The sequence below is a fragment of the Triplophysa rosa genome, linkage group LG17 (genome assembly GCF_024868665.1).
Source record: "Triplophysa rosa linkage group LG17, Trosa_1v2, whole genome shotgun sequence".
Taxonomy (NCBI): Eukaryota; Metazoa; Chordata; class Actinopteri; order Cypriniformes; family Nemacheilidae; genus Triplophysa; species Triplophysa rosa.
Genome location: NC_079906.1, coordinates 6,952,927 through 6,971,961, shown reverse-complemented (window position 1 = coordinate 6,971,961; position 19,035 = coordinate 6,952,927). Strand labels below are relative to the sequence as shown.

The 19,035-nt window shown below is 39.4% G+C and overlaps 1 protein-coding gene across 2 annotated transcripts in view; it reads left to right on the top strand.

The window, feature by feature from the left end:
- iqsec2b (IQ motif and Sec7 domain ArfGEF 2b) overlaps nucleotides 1-18,316 on the top strand; it is a 61,051-nt gene extending 42,735 nt beyond the window's left edge. Inside the window, exons 1-13 of one of the 2 annotated variants that reach the window (XM_057356401.1) lie at nucleotides 9,598-9,822; nucleotides 11,713-11,998; nucleotides 12,089-12,418; nucleotides 12,795-13,837; nucleotides 14,024-14,185; nucleotides 14,695-14,817; nucleotides 15,326-15,492; nucleotides 15,652-15,791; nucleotides 15,896-16,021; nucleotides 16,114-16,213; nucleotides 16,308-16,469; nucleotides 16,641-16,838; nucleotides 17,090-18,316. In XM_057356401.1, the coding sequence (XP_057212384.1) occupies nucleotides 9,818-9,822; nucleotides 11,713-11,998; nucleotides 12,089-12,418; nucleotides 12,795-13,837; nucleotides 14,024-14,185; nucleotides 14,695-14,817; nucleotides 15,326-15,492; nucleotides 15,652-15,791; nucleotides 15,896-16,021; nucleotides 16,114-16,213; nucleotides 16,308-16,469; nucleotides 16,641-16,838; nucleotides 17,090-17,436 (3,189 nt within the window). In that variant the 5' untranslated portion in view covers nucleotides 9,598-9,817 and the 3' untranslated portion in view covers nucleotides 17,437-18,316. Of the gene's footprint in view, nucleotides 1-9,597; nucleotides 9,823-11,712; nucleotides 11,999-12,088; nucleotides 12,419-12,794; nucleotides 13,838-14,023; nucleotides 14,186-14,694; nucleotides 14,818-15,325; nucleotides 15,493-15,651; nucleotides 15,792-15,895; nucleotides 16,022-16,113; nucleotides 16,214-16,307; nucleotides 16,470-16,640; nucleotides 16,839-17,089 lie in introns of those variants that run through there. The other variant, XM_057356400.1, reaches the window with a different exon arrangement.
- Nucleotides 18,317-19,035: the final 719 nt, after the last annotated feature.

The following is a 19,035-nucleotide window of genomic DNA, read 5'->3' as shown; positions in this document are numbered from 1 at the left end:
GGGATGTAACGATTCAATCAGCTCACGATGCGATGCGATTCACGATTCTGATCTCACGATGCGATATATTCATGATTTACTCAAGATTTATTTTTACAAAATGAGTTGAAACAAATTAGAAATGAACAACTTCCCTTGCATTATTTCTTAAATGCTTCACGTTTCTTTGTATAGTACAATTATGTTTTATTTCAAATAACAAAAACTAAACTGCAATTTTAAAACAAATGAATAATAGAAAAAGTCTCTTTAATATAAACAAACTAATACTGTCTGTGCTTTTCTTGGATTTTTTTGCATTTAAGAAATATCAGCATGGCCACGTTTAGGTTTGCAGTGAAAATAGCGGCCCCTGCTGTTCAAAAAAATTATTGCGATTCAGTTCACACTTCAACCGATTTGAATCGTCACACATTATAATCGATTTTCAACCGGCTCACGGTGATTCGTTACATCCCCACAGAGAACCATTAGTATGCCATTTATAGGTTAATTTTCCCAGAAGGAGAGCAATGTGACTCTCTGGTGCTATTCATTTGAATTGCATTGCTTTCATTGGTTGAGCAACCTGACGTGTCATCTACTGGCGAGACTGTTTGCAGAACGGGGTAATGTTGCGACGTAATGTTTAGAAATACTTTTCTGGCAATTCTGTGCGATGAAACTAATGTCAGAAAATGCTGCACCTTTAAATCACAATTTACGTTACACACAAAATATTTTTTTCCTCTCATTTCCTGATTTACTCATATACACATACACAGTACTGTAACCAAACTGAATCTTTAACTAGCTTTTAAAACCCTCACAGCAGGCTGTAAAAGCACATGCACTTTGCTCCACCTCCTTTAATTTCACAAATGCTGTTGAGGAATGACTGCAGATAAATGAAGATATTGCTCATCTCTCCCGTTCCGTCCTCTATCCTCACGCCCAGCCAGTGTTAATGTTGTGGCATTAATCACCAAACGTCGGACAGCTATATTTACACACATTGTTTTCCCGAAGCCTGTCAAAAATGTCAAAAATGCAGTCATTCAACTCTGCAGTTGAAGAAAGTGTGTATTGCATGCGCATGTATGAGGGTGTGGCCGTCGTGACATTGGGCCAGTTTGTATGGATGACGGTCTGTGCCAGCAACACGGTAAGTCTTCAACGTTACTCGCTTCTGTCATATAAAAGATTGTCCTCAATATCCGTCACATTAAAGCTGATGTGTGTGGTCACAATGTGCCAATAACTGGTGTGTTGAAAAGTTTTAGGAGTTTCAGTATGTGGGATATTTAGGGTTGTGTTGTGTAAGTACCAGCAGGAGAAGCAAGAATTTGCTTGTGTGTGTACATCTTAGGGAACTGATACAATTATTTGTACCCTGAATCAACGTTGTATCTATTTAATATGGACTGTTATGGATGTGACAATTCACTGACTATGGAAAAAGGTGCTTTAAAAACTTTAAGAGAAGACTTCACATGGGTATCTAAACCAACTGTTGATCTGACGACCTATCAGTATTGAACTGCCCAGCATACATTTGATAAATAAAAAGAATTTGACAGAAATTCACATTGGTTATTTATTCTGTTAATCATGAATTCATAGGCTTACGCATTAGGTATTGCGTATCAAGTTGTGATGTGATATGTGGATGTGGTAACATTGTCTGTAGTTCAACAATGATGATGGTCTCTTTCTCCGTATCAGTTATTGTTATGTGTTTTGGCAGTAAAACAATAATGAATGTATTGGTGAAGAGATAGCTGGCAAACTTAACCGAGCAAATCTCTCCTGTATGTGTGTTGCTTTAACACACATGAATTTGTTTGTGCTCACACTGACATGTAGTTGCTGAGAATCTGTGAAAAGGCTTTAAAAGGAATGAATTTGATCTAGTTTAAGCTGCTCATGACAGACGCTTCCTGATGTCTGGTAAATCATTAATTTTCTTGAACATTTCTTTCATAACTTCCATTTAATACATACCTTATGAAGCTACATTGCAATCTGACAAAAGTATTGATATCCTGTAGCTTATTCAGAACTTTGCAGCAAAGAGTTGTGAGTTTTTTTCTGGATGATTCTAGCATCTTTGTTCACCTGTGTTTTGGCAGCTTCTTCCGTTCTTCCTTCAAGTGCTGACAGCTTGTTTGAGAAGGTCTGAGCTTTCACTGGGCCACCCGAGGACATTCAGACCACTGTCCTCACACCACCTCAAGCGTTGTCTTGACTTTATGTTTGAAGCCACTCTCATGTTGTACGGAGAACTGGTTTATTGTCTGAAAGCAGACTGGAAACCTTAATATTTTCTAAATGCTTTGGCTTCAAGGATGTAATAAATCTCAGTCTAATAAGAGTTCCCTTGGCCTTCATCTCTTATTTGCAATGTTTGTATACTTTAACCACCTCCGAGGATAGTGGGGGTCTCGAGTCACTGGCACTGTTATTTTGGGGGTCGTGGGCTGAAAAGTTTGGGAACCCCTGCCTTATTCTGCATGACCTTATTATACATCCCTTAATCCTACCCAGTGCCTAAACCTAACAAGTAGTAGGAGTTTACTGATGCAAAAGTCGTTGTTATTAGAGAGAACTGGACCCTGATCTAAAGTGTGACCATGATTTCTTTTTAAAGATTTTAGTTGAATATTTGAGTGTTTTAAAGTCGAGTGTTTTATATTGTAAGTTAGACATTCTCAAACCGTGATATCCACTTTTCTTCAGAGTTTGCTTCAACCCCGTTAATACACACCTGTGTAACTTTCTAGTAATAGGTGTGTGCAACTTCACGTGGCGACGCTCAGAGCGATCGACATGTAACATCCCAGTATTGTGAGTGATTCAAGTGCAGACTGCTCTAGTAGTCGCTCTCGTGGTACTTTGATGTCATACTCCGACCTATTCCTATCTAACTCCTGTAATACAGTAGGTTGTTTGTAGTACAGTATAATACTGTTATGTAAGAAAACATAAATTACATCAAATTTAAGACAAAAACAAAACATGATCCCACCACAACTATTATGTCTGTAATCTATACAGTAATGCAGTTTAAAGGACAAATGTGCATTGAAAACAAACAGACAGAACAGCATCCTAAAGGGCATTTGGTCCTGTTAAATGGCTTTGTGTTGGCTGGAAAGTGACCATGCAGAGCAATAACGATATTTAATGACCACCATGAGATGTTGCCTGTACTTTAACAGTTGACATTGACGCTGGGAGGTTGAAGGCCATATGAACCCATCTGGATGTAAGAAGTTGAGCTAATGATCTTTAAACGTAATTATATATATTTTGAACTGTATTTATGGATGTGTGTTTTAAACATTTTGACACTGTTTCCTTATAGCTTGCTTTAAGTTAGCTTGACAATAATCCTGATTTTGCGTCTTTTAGAGGTTTTTCGGCAGCACAAAAATATGTTAGCTATCTAGATTAACCTCTTATTTTAAAAACTGTTGTGTGAATGCAATATTGCACAAACCGTAACAATCAGCATAACCCTGAAAAAGCATCTGGCAAATATGATGCAGTCTGGATATTTAATTAAACTGCATTTTACACCACAGGGGGCTCTTGTGCACTTCCATCTCTTACATAACAGCACAAGAGTCAACTCATAAAACTGACAACACTGATCTTCTCAGTATGTGGCATGTCCATTTATTTACTTGCTGTCGACATAGCACATAATTGAAATTGCTTCAGATGTTTCAAATCTTGTTTACTCTTACAGTACCGTTTGTACCGACAGGGCTGTTGTCTTACCCCCCACTGGAATACAATTAGACGTTAATGTACCAAATAAACTGAAGTACCTGAAGACAATACAAATTAACACCCTCTGTGTTTTTAAAGAGAAATTACATGGCGTGATGATTCTTGTTAGCTAATTTGATGCTGAATTTAAAGGATGAGCGATCTAGCAGAATGTTCCAGCTGCTCTGTAAGTAGTAGTACATGCATTATTTCACTGTATGGAAATAATGTTCATTTTTTTGGGTAAACCATATCTTTAAAATGATGGAAGACGATTCAAATGTACATCTGAATTTAAAATAGATTAAATATCAGATTATAATTTCACATTAAAAGTCAAAGAAAATGGAAAAATGTTTTCCTGTAGTCGTGTATTAGTGTCTGTACACACGATGTGGAGTGAATTTGCTGAGTATTCTGTTCTCAGAAACATTTGATTTGCAGATATTATGTTTCTAATTCAACTCGCTCAGCAGGTTACTACAACATTCCTGTCTCCATATAGGAAAATAATAACCTGACGGGTCTGTACTGCTTCCTTCTTTTAACTGGAAAAAAAAACAAATGAAACATTGTTTAATGCAGGGAAACAATGTCAGCAAAGACACCGGAGATGTTACAGTTAAACACTGTATTTTATTATCATGCATTGGAACGAGCAATGCAAAACATTACAGGGCTGCGTTTCCTGATAACGTTGTCTCTTAGCACGCTATGAAGACTAAAGGTACACCTTAACTCAAGTTATACCTATTCTAGGCGTGTTCCCCGAACTATACCTTTTGAGGTTACTTAAGGTAAACCTTCTTAAGTGCGACGTTAGCAGGTGCTGTCCATGGCGGTGGTGCTGAATAGGTTGATATCGATGCCTCGAGAATCCATTGTTCGCTCTACCTTGCGTTATAGAGTGGGTAAAGTATTGAGAAAACAATGTTTATTATAAAGAAACGCTTTAGATATAGTAGAAATTGCATTTATCAGGGCTCACTGAAATAGTATAAATAAAGAAAAAAATATGTGTGTGTGTGTATTTATAATTTTGCAAGTGTCCGATCGCGCACCCTCACGGCCATACGTTTTCTGCGTTAACTACTGCGTTGAGCTACATTAACTGGCTGTTTGGCTTCGGTTGTTTTTGAAAGGGCCATTTATATTCTCATAGTTTGCCATCGTGTGTTAATGTTCTCCACGATCTGTGTTGATTCACATTATTGGCGTAAATCACTCATTTGTGTATAGGGATAAGTGTCCCATCCAGAATGCCAATCACTCGCAGGACACCCGCAATGGCATGGAAGCCTTGATGTGCCTCCATCACGTGGTGCCTGGCGAAAGGCATACGTATGTAATCGGTGGCATGACGGAGCAGGATGTTTGTCACTGAGTGAACGCACCGCCACACCGAGGTCTTTCTCAGCCCATATTCATCCCCAAACACCTCCAGAAAACTCCCCACGGCATAAAAACGAAGAGCCGCCATGCAGCAGCTGATTTTCGGGGCAGCTCTGTCGACTTTGTCTCGACAAAGTTGGGCCAACAAGATGCAAGAGCTGCAGAACTTGCTCCCGTGGCAGGCTAAATTTGTGTAGAATTTTCTCTTCTGACATGGTAGCCAGGGGACTAAAATGTTCTCTAATGAAATTGGGCACATACACTAACTGGCTCCGCGGATGGCGCCGTCTTTGATTTAAGACAACTATTCGCTGTCTCGCTGCCATAGTTTGACCAAACTCCCCATAACATTCATTCCCTTTATATAGACTACGCCTTGTGCCTTGGGATAATAGGCTGTAATTAAAAACGCTAACAACCATCAGTGTATGACAATTTTATTCATGAAAACACGTCAATCGCCTACACTGAGTGTATTAAACCCGAGTATTTTATTTGTAAAATTAAAACTAAGTTAAACTAAAAATGTAAATGTAATACTAAATAGAATTTTATATTAAATTATTATATTAAATTTTATATGTGAAATTAAACTGCGATGTAGAAAAGCTTTTTGCATAGCGGTATGAACCATCAAAGGCGATAACGTATAGCTAAGAGCGGTCCAGACCAACCTTACGAAAGTATGACTTACAGAAGGTATACTTAACTAAGAAGGTTTCGGGAAGCACGTATTAACGATAAGGTACAGCTTAAGGTATAACTTAAGAACGACGTAGCGTTAAGAAGGTTTCGGGAAACGCAGCCCAGATCATAAGATAACTGGTTAACTCATGATGTAGGCTAGCTGTTATTCCATAATATAATACTTTATTACTAAAAATTATTATTCATATAATGTCCTTAATATTTTAAAAGCTGTTTGTTTTTGCTGTATTAAAAAGAGAATAATGAAACGGAGAGTTCTCAGTCATCGACCCATCATTATAACGTGGGTTAATTAAAAAGGTAAAACCTGCTCTGTCACGCTGTTTTGTTGTTTATGTTTCGAGAAAGAAAATCTGAAAGCATTTGCTGAAGAGGAAAAAGAAATATTGCAGTTTTATTTGTGCAAATTTTCGACAGACCTTTCTGGCCCAACTAATTTTATTTTCTTTAACAAATGTAAAACAGCTAACCTGATTTTTTTGCTGGGTTGGTTATACATTTTATTCTTCATCTCAATCTAGCTGAAATATGATAAAGATAAACCAGTGTTCAGTGTTAAAATAATTTCTTCTTCTTTTGCCGTTTTGTGTTCTGCAGTCTCAAAAAAATGATGTGCATTTTTCTGTACACATTTTATTTAAAAGAAGGGTAGGCAATTTTGAAAAGGCTAACAATAAAGCAAGCTAGCATTAAGCATAAGATCCCACCTTCCATTCAGAGCACTCTTCAAACCCACACCTCCTCCAAAACACATGAACACATGGGTAGAGATATGCAGATCATAGTTTGAGTGGGACATCCTATCATTGCATTCGGACCTAATGCAATGATTGGACGAACATTTTATGGTCCTGCGCCTTCCATAGAAAGTATTTACAGTATATGTATAAATACATTAAGATTCCTTAACTCTGCGATTGCTATCAGAATGGGATGGATTTTTAACCAGCATGACCAAAAATGTTTCTGGAAAGAAGTTGTACTCCGGTTTCCCCTTCCGTCCATTTGCGGTTGCATTTCGGGGGTCCCCCTGCATCCATGCGTGTTCCGGGGTAGTTCGCTGGTGCATTACACTTTCTCTTGTTTAACTCATTCCTCCCGTGCAATACCTCTGAGCCCCCCAAATTTCCGCCCAAAGGTCCCCAAAGGACCACTAGATTTAATCCTTCAGAATATGAGGTGTATGGTACAAAATGGACAAAACACTAATCTTGCAGAAAAAAAGGCAAACATTTTACAACAGTTGTATCTTTTTTATGTTCTCATAACAAAGTCATAAAGTTTAAGTCTCATGTGGTAGTATTTTCTTCCGGGCTTGACTTTATAAACCTTTGTGGTGTAATTTCTTTGCCAAGCCACCATGAGCTTTAGGTTTTACCTTAAGTTAACTGTGCGACATTGCAAAGTTTTTAATACATCTTTAAAATTATAATTGAATAAAAGCAAAGACATCAGTTGACAGACACTTTTGACCTGGACTGTATGTGTTTTACAGTACAGTAGCTCAAGTGGTAGAGCATGATGCTAGCAACACAAAGCAACATCAAGGTTATACGTTTGATTTCCAGGTAACTGTAAAATACATATCTTGAACACACTGGAAATTGATTTGGTTAAAGTAAACAAATGCAAATGTCATAATTCTGAATGCTGCTATTTATTTATGCAAATTCAATGTTTCCATCATCTTCTCGTTCCACAGATGGTTGTTTGAATGTGATGATGTTTAATTATGTATATTCGTGTAGTTAAATTCAAATTATGTTCATTCAAAGTCTTACAATCTTACAACCTGCAACCTATCCACCAACACCCACGGTTACTGTATTAGTGCTGCGTATCCATAGCAACACTCTCTAATGACTGCCTCACCTCCTACGGTGGTCTCACGGCAACTGTCACTAAGCAACCCTACCTCTCTCACTCCTACATATGTGTGTGTGAGTGGGTGTGAGGTGTGGGAGGAACGGGAAATGAAGATGTGATGCAGAAATGATGGAAGCTGGATTGTAAGGAGACAGGTTTATGAGCAGATGTTTTACAGAACAAAAATACGCTTTAGGTTTGTCATTGATGTAGGTAGCAGGTGCCAGACTGTCTTTTTAAACCTTGCTGCAGTGTTTGCTAAAATAAACTTTCGGCAACTTAGAAACCTGTGCAAACATAAAAAGATACATCTTAAGATTTAAGATACATACAGTAAAAGATACATACTGTATAGGAAAAATCATGGAAGTCAATGGCGCCCCAGAACTGTTTGGTTTCCTGCATTCTTCAAAATATCGTCTTTTGTTTTCAATAAAACTAAGAAATGTATACAGGTTTGGAGCAATTTGAGGGTGAGTAAATGATGACAGAATTTTCATTTTTTTGTGAACTGTCCCTTTAAAGCAACACTTTTTCTCACGGGTTCCCCATCAAAACACCGGCCCTCATCCTTGATCAGTGAAACAAACTCACGTTGTCAAATCTTTCATTATTTGGTACATTTGTCATACAAATAAATGCTCAAACATTGTACATACAAACAGCTTAGTAGGCAAGGTAATAAAATAAAAATCAAACTGAGTTCTGTTATGAAGATAAATAAACGCAAACAAATTGAGTTATGTCAGCTTACACTAAAGAAGATCATTTGAGAAATGCCTCGGGGGGGTTGTGTCCATACAATTAAAGTCATGTTCAGTGTAATTTGGTTATCAGCATTCTTCAAAATATCTTCTTCTATGTTCTGCAGAAGAAAGTCATACAGGTTTGGAATTACTCGAGTAAATGATAAACAAACTTTCGTTTTTTGTTGTTGTTGTTGAACTTTTGATAGGGACGTCATCCCTGCTGAAAACATAGCATACAGTATGTAGGTTTTGGTTCTGGTCCAATCATGCAATTAGGGATGAACCGATATGTAATTTTTGGCCGATGACGATAACCAGTAATTCTTGAACATTGGAAGCCGATAACCGATATATTGGCCGATAAACAGTCCCTAAATATTAATATAACATTTTCTGAATTTTTTTTGTTTCCCCTGAAGATCATGTACCAAGCCTACTTTACACTTATTAAAGATTCTTTAACTTTTAAACTTTTCTGGATGAGAAACATTGTATAGGCTATATATGAAGAGTTTGGTTCCAAAATGAGATAACTCTGTTTTTTTTTTTTCAAAAACCATGTTTTTTTATTGTGCATTCCAATTCATATCAATCAAACTGCAGTTGGTTTGTTTTAATATAAGCCATTAAATTAACTAAAAAAATATGGCTAACTAACACAATAAAATACAATTAAAACATGTTAGCATAATATAAAACATGATTTTTGAGTTATCTCATTTTGCAACCAAACTCTTCATATATAAGTGCTGAAATATCTTGTGATTGCAGTATTTGGCAGATCTGAGCACATAAGAATACAAATGACAGATGACTTTTGAGCAGGAGAAACAATTGAGATGTCATTTTATTTCCTAGCACGTTCCATAGCACGGCTTATAAAGTAATGGCGATGTGTCTTGCTTACATTCAATCTCTCAAACTACAGGAACGCCAAATGCATTTTCCAACTTTTCATATAGATTCAGTGCAAACACCTGTAAGTTTTTCATTTGACAGCTAGCAAACGTGAACTCACACAGAGCTTTTTAAAGCTGATTGGACCAGACACACAGGTTTCCGTTTACTTATTGGGTCACTTGGTTCAAGCCATTGACTCCGGCGAATTACACCGGTGTACTTTGTGTAATGTAAATAGAGAGAGAAATGGAGGAGGGAGGGGTGAGGCTCTGTCATGTGATTAGGTGGTGGTGACCTCCTGACAGTCTCTCAGAAGTGCAGAACCGCACTGAAGCCACAACGTTCAGCACTTAGTGGATTCCAGGAGTTTTCAGTGACTTTTGGAGGAAGTTAAATCTCTTGTTCTGCATATATGTGAGTCTGCGTGTCCAATTTGGGGAATTTAGATGTAGTAAGTACACAATTAAAGTTTGCAGGTTTCTGTTGATAGAGTAGTGAACATCCACTGTTTAGTATTATAAGCCTCCATGGCTGCAAGTTTCTGTTACATACAATAGACTGTGCTAGATAGGTTTTGTGCCTTTGTATAGATTTGTATGCCTTTCTAGACAGGTAGATGTTGTTAAAGATTGTATGAACGTGTATGTCTGTGAGGTCTTGTGAAAGTAAAGAATCATTTACGCAAAATAACAATGACAAGTGTCAGACGTGTAAATTGCAGTGCATTAGCATTATATGAGATTATTTTGCCACTAATAACCTCTTTTGAGTTAGTCAAAGACAACAGGAAGTTGGCAGCAGTGATTCAGATGTGCCCGCACACTGTCCTGTCAGAAAGCTGTGTCAGGATTATGTGTTCAGATCACATGCTTTTGTGTTTCCCATGTCCAACCTGAGAGCTCTGTGACCCTGTCGGTTATGTTCCCGTCAATAAACTGCTATTTCTTTCTTAACTTGTGAATACTTTTGAAGTGGTGCTTACTGAGCCAATTACTAGTGCTACTGCTTTTAGTAATATTTATAATAACAAACTTTCTACCCTTAAAGCAACAGTTCACCAAAAAAATAAGTCAACCTAATGTCATTCCAAACCTGTATGACTTTCGTTCTTCTGCAGAACACAAAAGAAGATATTTTGAAGAATGTTGGTAACCAAACAACATTGGTCCCCATTGACTTCCATTGTATGGACACAAAACCACTGAGATATTTCTCAAAATATCTTCTTTTGGGTTCAAGAGAAGAAAGAGTCACATACAGGTTTTGAATGACATGAGAGTGAATAAATGATGAGAGAATTTTTATTTCTGGTTGAACTATTCCTTTTAATTCTTAAGTATTCAACTTTTTCTGCACTATTTGTTTTAAAAATATGAAGGATATCTTGAAGGGATAGTTCACCCAGAAATGAAAATTCTGTTTTTATTTATTCACCCTCAAGTTGTTTCACATCTATGTAAATTTCTTTGTTCTGATGAACACAGAGAAAGATATTTGGAAAAATGCTAGTAACCAAACAGTCCTTGGCCACCATATTCCTTTTAATGTTGTAGTTTGTTGAAGAGAGCTGTGCTATTGTTCTGAAATAGTTTTTTTGCCCTGTGAACCGAGGCATATCTAGAAACCAGAACATCACAGAGATTTGGTTGTGGGCAACCACCTAAAAAACGCCCTAACAACCATCCTGAACACCCTAGCAACTGTATAGCTACTTTCCAACAACCAATCAAAACACTGGAAACATCCTGGCAGTATGGTTTTGAGTGGGTGACTTACATTATCTTCAGAAATTACCGTAGAGGGGGTGTGAGATGCGGATGTGTTTATGTGCGTGTGCATCAATCTAAACTTTCCGGTACCCTGCAGGATAAGTGAGTCACTTTTGGAATTGCCAGTCATTAAGGATGAGAGTTATGCAAGAGATAAGCAAAGATGGGAGGCTAAATGTGATGCTACACTTGAGCATTGCACATGCCAAAACCCTACTCATGACAGGAACAAAAATCAGATTTACAAATCAGGTTGTTATGTTTTGTTACGTTTGTATACATTTCATATTTATTAAACTGCGTGAAAGGAGTCCTTATTGAAATTGACGTGTTTAATGTGCTACAATACTTTTTAAGTCTTGACTGTAACTAGAATTGCTCTAATTTCTCATAAGGCTGTGTTAATTCAAGGAAATTTGTCCTGTTGAAAACTTTCCTAAAAGTCAAAATGCTAAATCATTGGAAAAAGAACAATGCGTGAATTCCTCAGTTGTTTGTGATTTTTATCTTATCCTCTCATTATGGGGGCGTCTCGAACTGAATTATTCTCTCTCTCTCACCCACCCCTTCAGTGAGCAGGAAACCCAGGGTTCAGATTCACGTCCCTTCTCAGAGAGTTCCTGCAATAAATCTCCATACATACACAGCTCTGACCACTACAGGGACAACATCTGCGGGCCCCCAGGCGCTCGGGCACCTTTTGTGGCCCCTCCAAGTCCAGCCAGCCTTGCGTGGGTCCAGCGTACACGCAACCAACCAGCTAGCCTGGCCCTACGTAAACAAGAGGAAGAGGAAAACAAGAGGTGCAAAGCCTTATCGGACAGCTATGAGCTCTCTACAGACTTACAAGACAAGAAGGTAAGTCAACAAGCAAACATGTAAAAGTCTGTAAATAATTGATTCAGTGATTCAAAGCAGAGTAAATCAAAACACACTGTCACTGTTCAGGTGGAGATGCTGGAGAAGAAATATGGAGGTTACTTTGTGAGTAGACGAGCGGCGCGAACCATCCAGACAGCATTCCGTCAATATCGCATGAACAAGAACTTTGAGCGTCTACGTAGCTCGGCTTCTGAGAGCCGACTGACACGACGCATCATCCTTTCCAACATGCGACTGCAGTACTCGTTCGATGACCGACAGCCTCAGCCTCCCACCCCGACTCACTACATTCACAGTCCGGGAATGGGACCACCACATTCTCCAACCTGCACCACAGAACCAAGCTCCCCATTACAGCCAGAATACACCCACCTAGAGGACTCCTTCTCTAAACAAGTAAGTATATAGTTTATATCATTTTAAATTCTAATAGATATAAAGGGAGATCAAGAGATTTAGAACACTTGAGTGAAATGTTTCTCGATATCAAAAAACTAAATTCCCTATTGTTCCGTTTATTGTATTCCAAATTTTTGATCAATTTGGTGTTATTCAATATTGTGGGAAAAATGAATAAGTCAATACGTGTTCTAAAACTGGCCAATAATGTATCTGCTATGCTAAGTCTAGCAATAACTAGCAATTAGCATAACTAGCAAGACTAGAAGATATTAAAGAGATCTCATCTGTGATTTTGTGATTGTATAAAGACTAGGTCATGCTATGGACAACACTAATCCTATAATCGATGTGCTTCTCTTTTTTTGTTAAGGTAAAATCCTTGGCAGACTCCATTGATGATGCCCTGACCTGCCGACCACGCCGAGACGATTCCCAGGAAGGCATAGGAGACGGAAGTGCCGTCGTGGATGACTTCGGCGAGTGCATCTGGAGCAGCAACAGCCACGCGTCCATCCGCAGAGGCCTCGGAGACCGAGATCGAGGAGGTACAGGGGGTCTAAGCATGCATGAAGATAGCACAGCCACCTCCTACAGCGACGTCACCCTCTACATGGACGACGGGTTACCTTCCTCCCCGCTGTCTCTCGACCGGGCACCTAGCAGCACAGACACAGAATTCTGGGGGGGTGTCGGAAGCGGGGTTAGCGGCAGAGACGATAGCCGTGACACGGAAGGGGGAGGAAGCAGCAACAGCCGCCGAAGCACTCCTTGCACGGAATGCCGTGATTACCGGTTACGGGGAGGCCACTTACCGCTACTCACCATTGAACCGCCTAGCGACAGCTCAGTGGACATGAGTGACCGTTCAGACCGAGGTTCCCTCAGCAGACAGCTAGTGTACGAGCAAGACTCAGGGGGAGGGTCACCTCAAGGGACACTAAAACACAACCCCAATGCTCGTTCAACATCCTCGACAGCCGCACAAGGTCAAGCGCGTCCGGCTGGCCGATCGCTACCATCGCAAATCCCCCATAACATGGCTCATCACCACCACCATCATCACCACCACCACCATCACCAGTACCCTGACACTCCCTCGTCTTCTTCGTCACCTCAACAGCCCCCAGCCACGCCACTCTCCTCCTCCTCGTCAGCGGCGCTGCCCCCTGGTGGCTTGGAGCAGCAGTGCTGCTCGGATGGTGATAATGACTCGCTGAACTCGACCACAAACTCTAACGAAACTATAAATTGCAGCTCGGGCTCCTCATCAAGGGACAGTTTAAGGGAGCCTCTGCCCCCACTCGGAAAGCAAACCTACCAGAGAGAAAGCCGACATAGCTGGGATTCTCCCGCTTTCAACAACGACGTCGTTCAGAGAAGACAGTATCGTATAGGACTCAACCTCTTTAACAAGTGAGAATTTTTTTTATTTGCAACAGTCACACTATTTGAGAGTAAAAAACAATATGAGCATTTGAACGGCATGCTTTATTTTGCATAACTATCACTACAAGCAAAGGTCTGCTACATCTCAAATCCCCATTTTGTCTTTTCTGCTACTGCAAACTTTTTGATTGGTGTTGTTTTACTGGACGGCAGGAAGCCAGAGAAGGGTATCCAGTATCTGATTGAAAAGGGCTTTGTGTCGGACACACCAGTGGGCATCGCTCGCTTTATCCTGGAGAGAAAAGGCCTGAGTCGACAGATGATTGGAGAGTTTCTTGGCAACAGACAGAAGCAGTTCAACAAAGATGTATTGGAGTGAGTCACCATAGAGCGCCTAAGATTATTTGGCTGAGACTGTTGTAGAAATAACAAAAGGTTACACTGACAAACTTCTTTAGTTTTGTTAAAGACACCATGAAATCAAAATGAACAATTCTTATTTTTTATGGAATATTGAAGTGTTTATTATAAAGAATGTATCCATGCACTTCATTATTTTTTTTAATTCATTTGCCGTCATAATCTTTAATCAATACCCTTTCGAAACAACTCAAAACTACTACTAGAGGGCGGAGCTATGGGGGACTCACTTCTGCCCCTCCCCTCCAGCAATCAGCCATTTTTTAACAACACCTAACTTCCAATTATCCAATCAGTTCCACATTATTGCCATTGAACAGAATATGATGCACTATACAAGAAAATAATGTTTATTATGAAGTGTAATCTGAAGTACAAACATTTAAGTCACGAACAAATGGATGCAAGTTTTTAAATGGGTCCCTTTATAGACGTCTTACACTTCTTTTCACTTGTTTTTACAGTTGTGTGGTGGATGAAATGGACTTTTCCGGAATGGATCTCGATGACGCTCTAAGAAAGTTTCAGGCTCAGATAAAAGTTCAAGGAGAGGCCCAAAAAGTTGAAAGACTTATTGAGGCTTTCAGGTATGGGAGGGTGAATAACCTGAAGTTCAAAACATATTTCAGCTATTTTGCAATTGAGTTTTGCATAATTGATCTAATCAGATTTTAGACTTGGAACTAGATATTGTATAATGTATGTATTCCCTTTTCTCTTTGCTTGGAAACAGTCTTTAATTTTAAGAAAATGTTATTGCAATGTCAGATGTTTATATATTCTTATTAACAATGCGCTTACAGCTGAAAACCAATAAATGTGCAAAACATGTATGCACATAAATTAAGAACACAAACAAAACATAAGTGTATTACTGACAAAGGGGAACGTCTTACATTATAAAAATTAAGTTATAGTACAAAGAAAAAATGCTACTAAAATAAAATAATAAGAAAGCAATGTGGCAGAGAGACGCATACTGAACTGCTATCACAGAACAATGCTTGTGTTCACCCAGTATGAAGGATAGGTTGCCATTGTTCAGATATATGGTTATACATTGACACAACCTTCTTGTGTTCTTCGATCTTGTAGTCAAAGGTACTGCGTTTGTAATCCGGCGCTGGTGAGGCAGTTTCAGAACCCAGACACCATCTTCATCCTGGCCTTCGCCATCATCCTCCTCAACACAGACATGTACAGCCCCAACATCAAAGCAGAACGCAAGATGAAGCTGGATGATTTCATCAAGAACTTGCGAGGTGGTGATTTAAATAACTTTCTCTAAAATATCACTCCTGGCTAATTTAAAGGTGCTGTGTATTTGACGGAGGTCTAAAAAGACGTTTGGGAGGAGCTTGTTCATGCAATCCTGTCAATCATAATGCAAATGTTTAGTCATGTGACTCTCTGTCTCTCAGGGGTGGATAATGGTCAGGATATCCCACGTGATCTACTAGTTGGAATCTACCAGCGCATTCAAAAGTGGGAACTGAGGACCAATGATGACCATGTTTCTCAGGTCCAGGCCGTGGAGAGAGTCATAGTGGGCAAGAAACCTGTGAGTAATGATGTTTTGAATCTTTTTCGTTTACGTTGTTTATATGTTTATACAGCTGTAATGTACTTCTGTATGTTAAATGTAAAAATCTGCTCTTTGTGTAGGTTCTGTCTCTGCCCCATCGCCGACTGGTTTGCTGCTGTCAGCTCTATGAAGTCCCGGACCCAAACCGTCCCCAAAGATCTGGAGTCCACCAGAGAGAGGTTTTCCTCTTCAACGATCTGATTGTGGTAATAATGTCAATCAAGTACAAAATCATTTAGAATATATGTTGATAATATATGTTTAGTGACGAGTATGCTTTATGCTATTATGTGGTTAGGTAACAAAGATTTTCCAGAAAAAGAAAACCTCAGTGACGTACAACTTCAGACAGTCCTTTCCATTGGTGGAGATGCAGGTTCACATGTTCCAGAACTCCTGTAAGATTTCATTGATTTTCTTTATTTTATTGTCTTTGCTATGTATTCACAAACATTTACCGAAAGATGTCACTGTACGTTTTTGTTTCTCTAGACTATCCTCATGGCATCAGACTAACGTCGGCGATCCCAGGGGGCGAGCGTAAAGTTTTGATCGTGTTCTCAGCCCCCAGTCAACAGGACCGCACACGCTTTGTGAGTGATCTGAGGGAGAGCATCGCTGAGGTGCAGGAAATGGAGAAATACAGAGTAGAGTGTGAGTACAACGCCCCCTGCTGCTCTTATGAATAAACTACACCTCCTTGTGTTTACTTCCACATTGACTTAAATGTGAAAAATGCGATGCTATGATGGAAACTCACGTTTTGCTTGGTTATGGGGTTTCCTCTAATGTTGCACTCTCCAATGATTCTTTCTCCATCTGCAGCTGAGTTGGAGAAACAGAAGGGTGTAATGCGGCCCAGCCTGCTCACTAACAGCATTATGGGAGGAGGAGTGGGCGGAGTCAAGAATGAAGTAGTGAATGGCACTATCGGTAGACCTAGTCTAGATGACAACTACTCCCCAGGAGAGGGTCTTAAACGTTCCGCTCTCAGCTCCTCACTGAGGGACCTGTCTGAATCAGGTGAGACACATATATGCGTAACATAATCTGTACACTCACATATCTGCATACATCGTAAGCATTACACTTGATGAAACTTTATTGGGTACAACAAGAGAGGGAATAATGGATAGCCAAAATTTAAATCTGATCCTTGGTTGAGAGAAATGTCTCTCTATTTTAAGGCATTAGTCATAAAACCTACCCACTCACACACCCACTCGCTTGCTCACCCACTGCGCTGTGATTGACATGTCCTAACTGGGTGACAGGGAAGCGTGGCCGCAGAAACAGCGCTGGTTCCCTTGACAGTACAATGGAAGTAAGTCTGAGTGAAGCAGAGGTCTGTATCTTTAGCTTTAGTCCCCAATCCCGAACCACCCGCATGTCTGCCTGGAACATCCACGAAACACAGAGTCATCCTGCATGTGTCCTAAACCATAGACACAGAGCCATGTGTGAGCGTCCATGTGTGGTCTGTGGAATGTTATTGTACACATGCACTGAAATGATATGTTGTTATAAGGACATCATAGAACATCTGATTTATTCTGGGTTAAACCTGAAATATATAGTTGTGACCCAGAATAAATTCTGCATGACAGTGATATTTGTGTAGAGCATCTATGGAACATTCAAAACCATATGTGGATTTATGTTGACAGTGTTTGTGCACTAGTGTCATTATTTTGTTAAATAATCATTTTGAATATGGTTTGTTGAGATGTGAGATGTTATGCATGAAAGTGATTGTGTGATGTAAGTTCTGGAACAGTTTTTACACTGAGTCCAACTTTATATTTGATGTCCCTCATTAATGTATGTAAACATGAAATTGAAAGTAGACATTTTTAAAGGTCACATGTGTATTTTTGTGGAGGATCTATTGACAGAAATGCAATATAATATAGATAACTATGTCTTCAGATGTGTATAACACCCACACATAATGAAGCGTTATGTTTTTATTACCTTAGAATGAGCTATTTCTATCTACATACACCCCGGGTCCCCTTACATGGAATTCACCATGTTGTTTCTACAGTAGCCCTAAACGGACAAACTGCTCTACAGAGCGTTATCTCCTTCAGCAAAGAGGCTGAAACGTGATAACATCTTAGTCCTATTTGAGCCAACGTAGTGCTTCGAAAGGGTGGGGGGGAGCCTTTGGTTGCAATTCGCAACCTCACCACTAGCTGCCACTAAATGACACACTGGACCTTTAAGTATTTGTCTAATAAATAAATGTGTAAATAATAAATGTACATAATCAAAGATAAAATGTATTAACCAAACTCTGAATACCATTTACTTCAAATTTTCATTAAACAAAATTTGGTCACACTTTATGTTAAGGTCCAATTCTCGCTATTATCAAACCATTAACTATGACTTTTCCCTCAATAAACTCCTAATTTGGTGCTTATTAATAGTTAGTATGTGTAGCGAGGAAGGCGGGACGAGAGCCGTGGGGCAGGAAGGCGGGGCCGGTGGCGTGAGTGATAATGAGTATCAGCTGTACGCGCACCGGTCCTGCATGCCTCACGGGGAGCTAGGGAGCATAAGAGGACGAGCGACGGGACTGCCGACGAGAGAGGAACGGGCCCGGACATGAGTTGAGTTTTGTTTAAGTTTTATTTATGTTTGTGTGGCCGGCAGTCGACCGTGAGGTGGCTGCCGGCCTTTTACTTCCGTGTTATTGTTTGTTTATTTTTGATTAAAGTTTATTGTTTAAATGTTGTTGGACTTTTGAGGCAGTCCTGCATGTTCAAAAATTTGCACAGAGACGTTCTCCAAAATCGATTAGAAGTTTATTATCAGATGTAAAAAGGAGTAACAAAGCTTTGGGTTGTCAGACGATCTCCTCACTCCACCACAAGCCAACAACCCAGATTATTCAAAAACACACATATTTATTCAGTATTTGACGTCGTTCTCATCTTCTGACTCCTCCTTTTCTGTTAGTTCCTGCAAAACAACATCTTTTGCACCCTGCGGTCAGTTGCTAGTTTCAGGAAGTGTCCCCTAGAGACAGTTTCATATGGCAAGACAACATATTAAAATACTTTCAGTAAAAAACACTCAATCATCTAATGCTTTAATTATGCAGCGTTGTTCTTAATCCTATGATTCAATAAAACACATCAAAACTCATGATTATACTTAAAACATATGCAGTGGATTAATTCATAACATTCCTTCTCTGTGTGACTCTTTG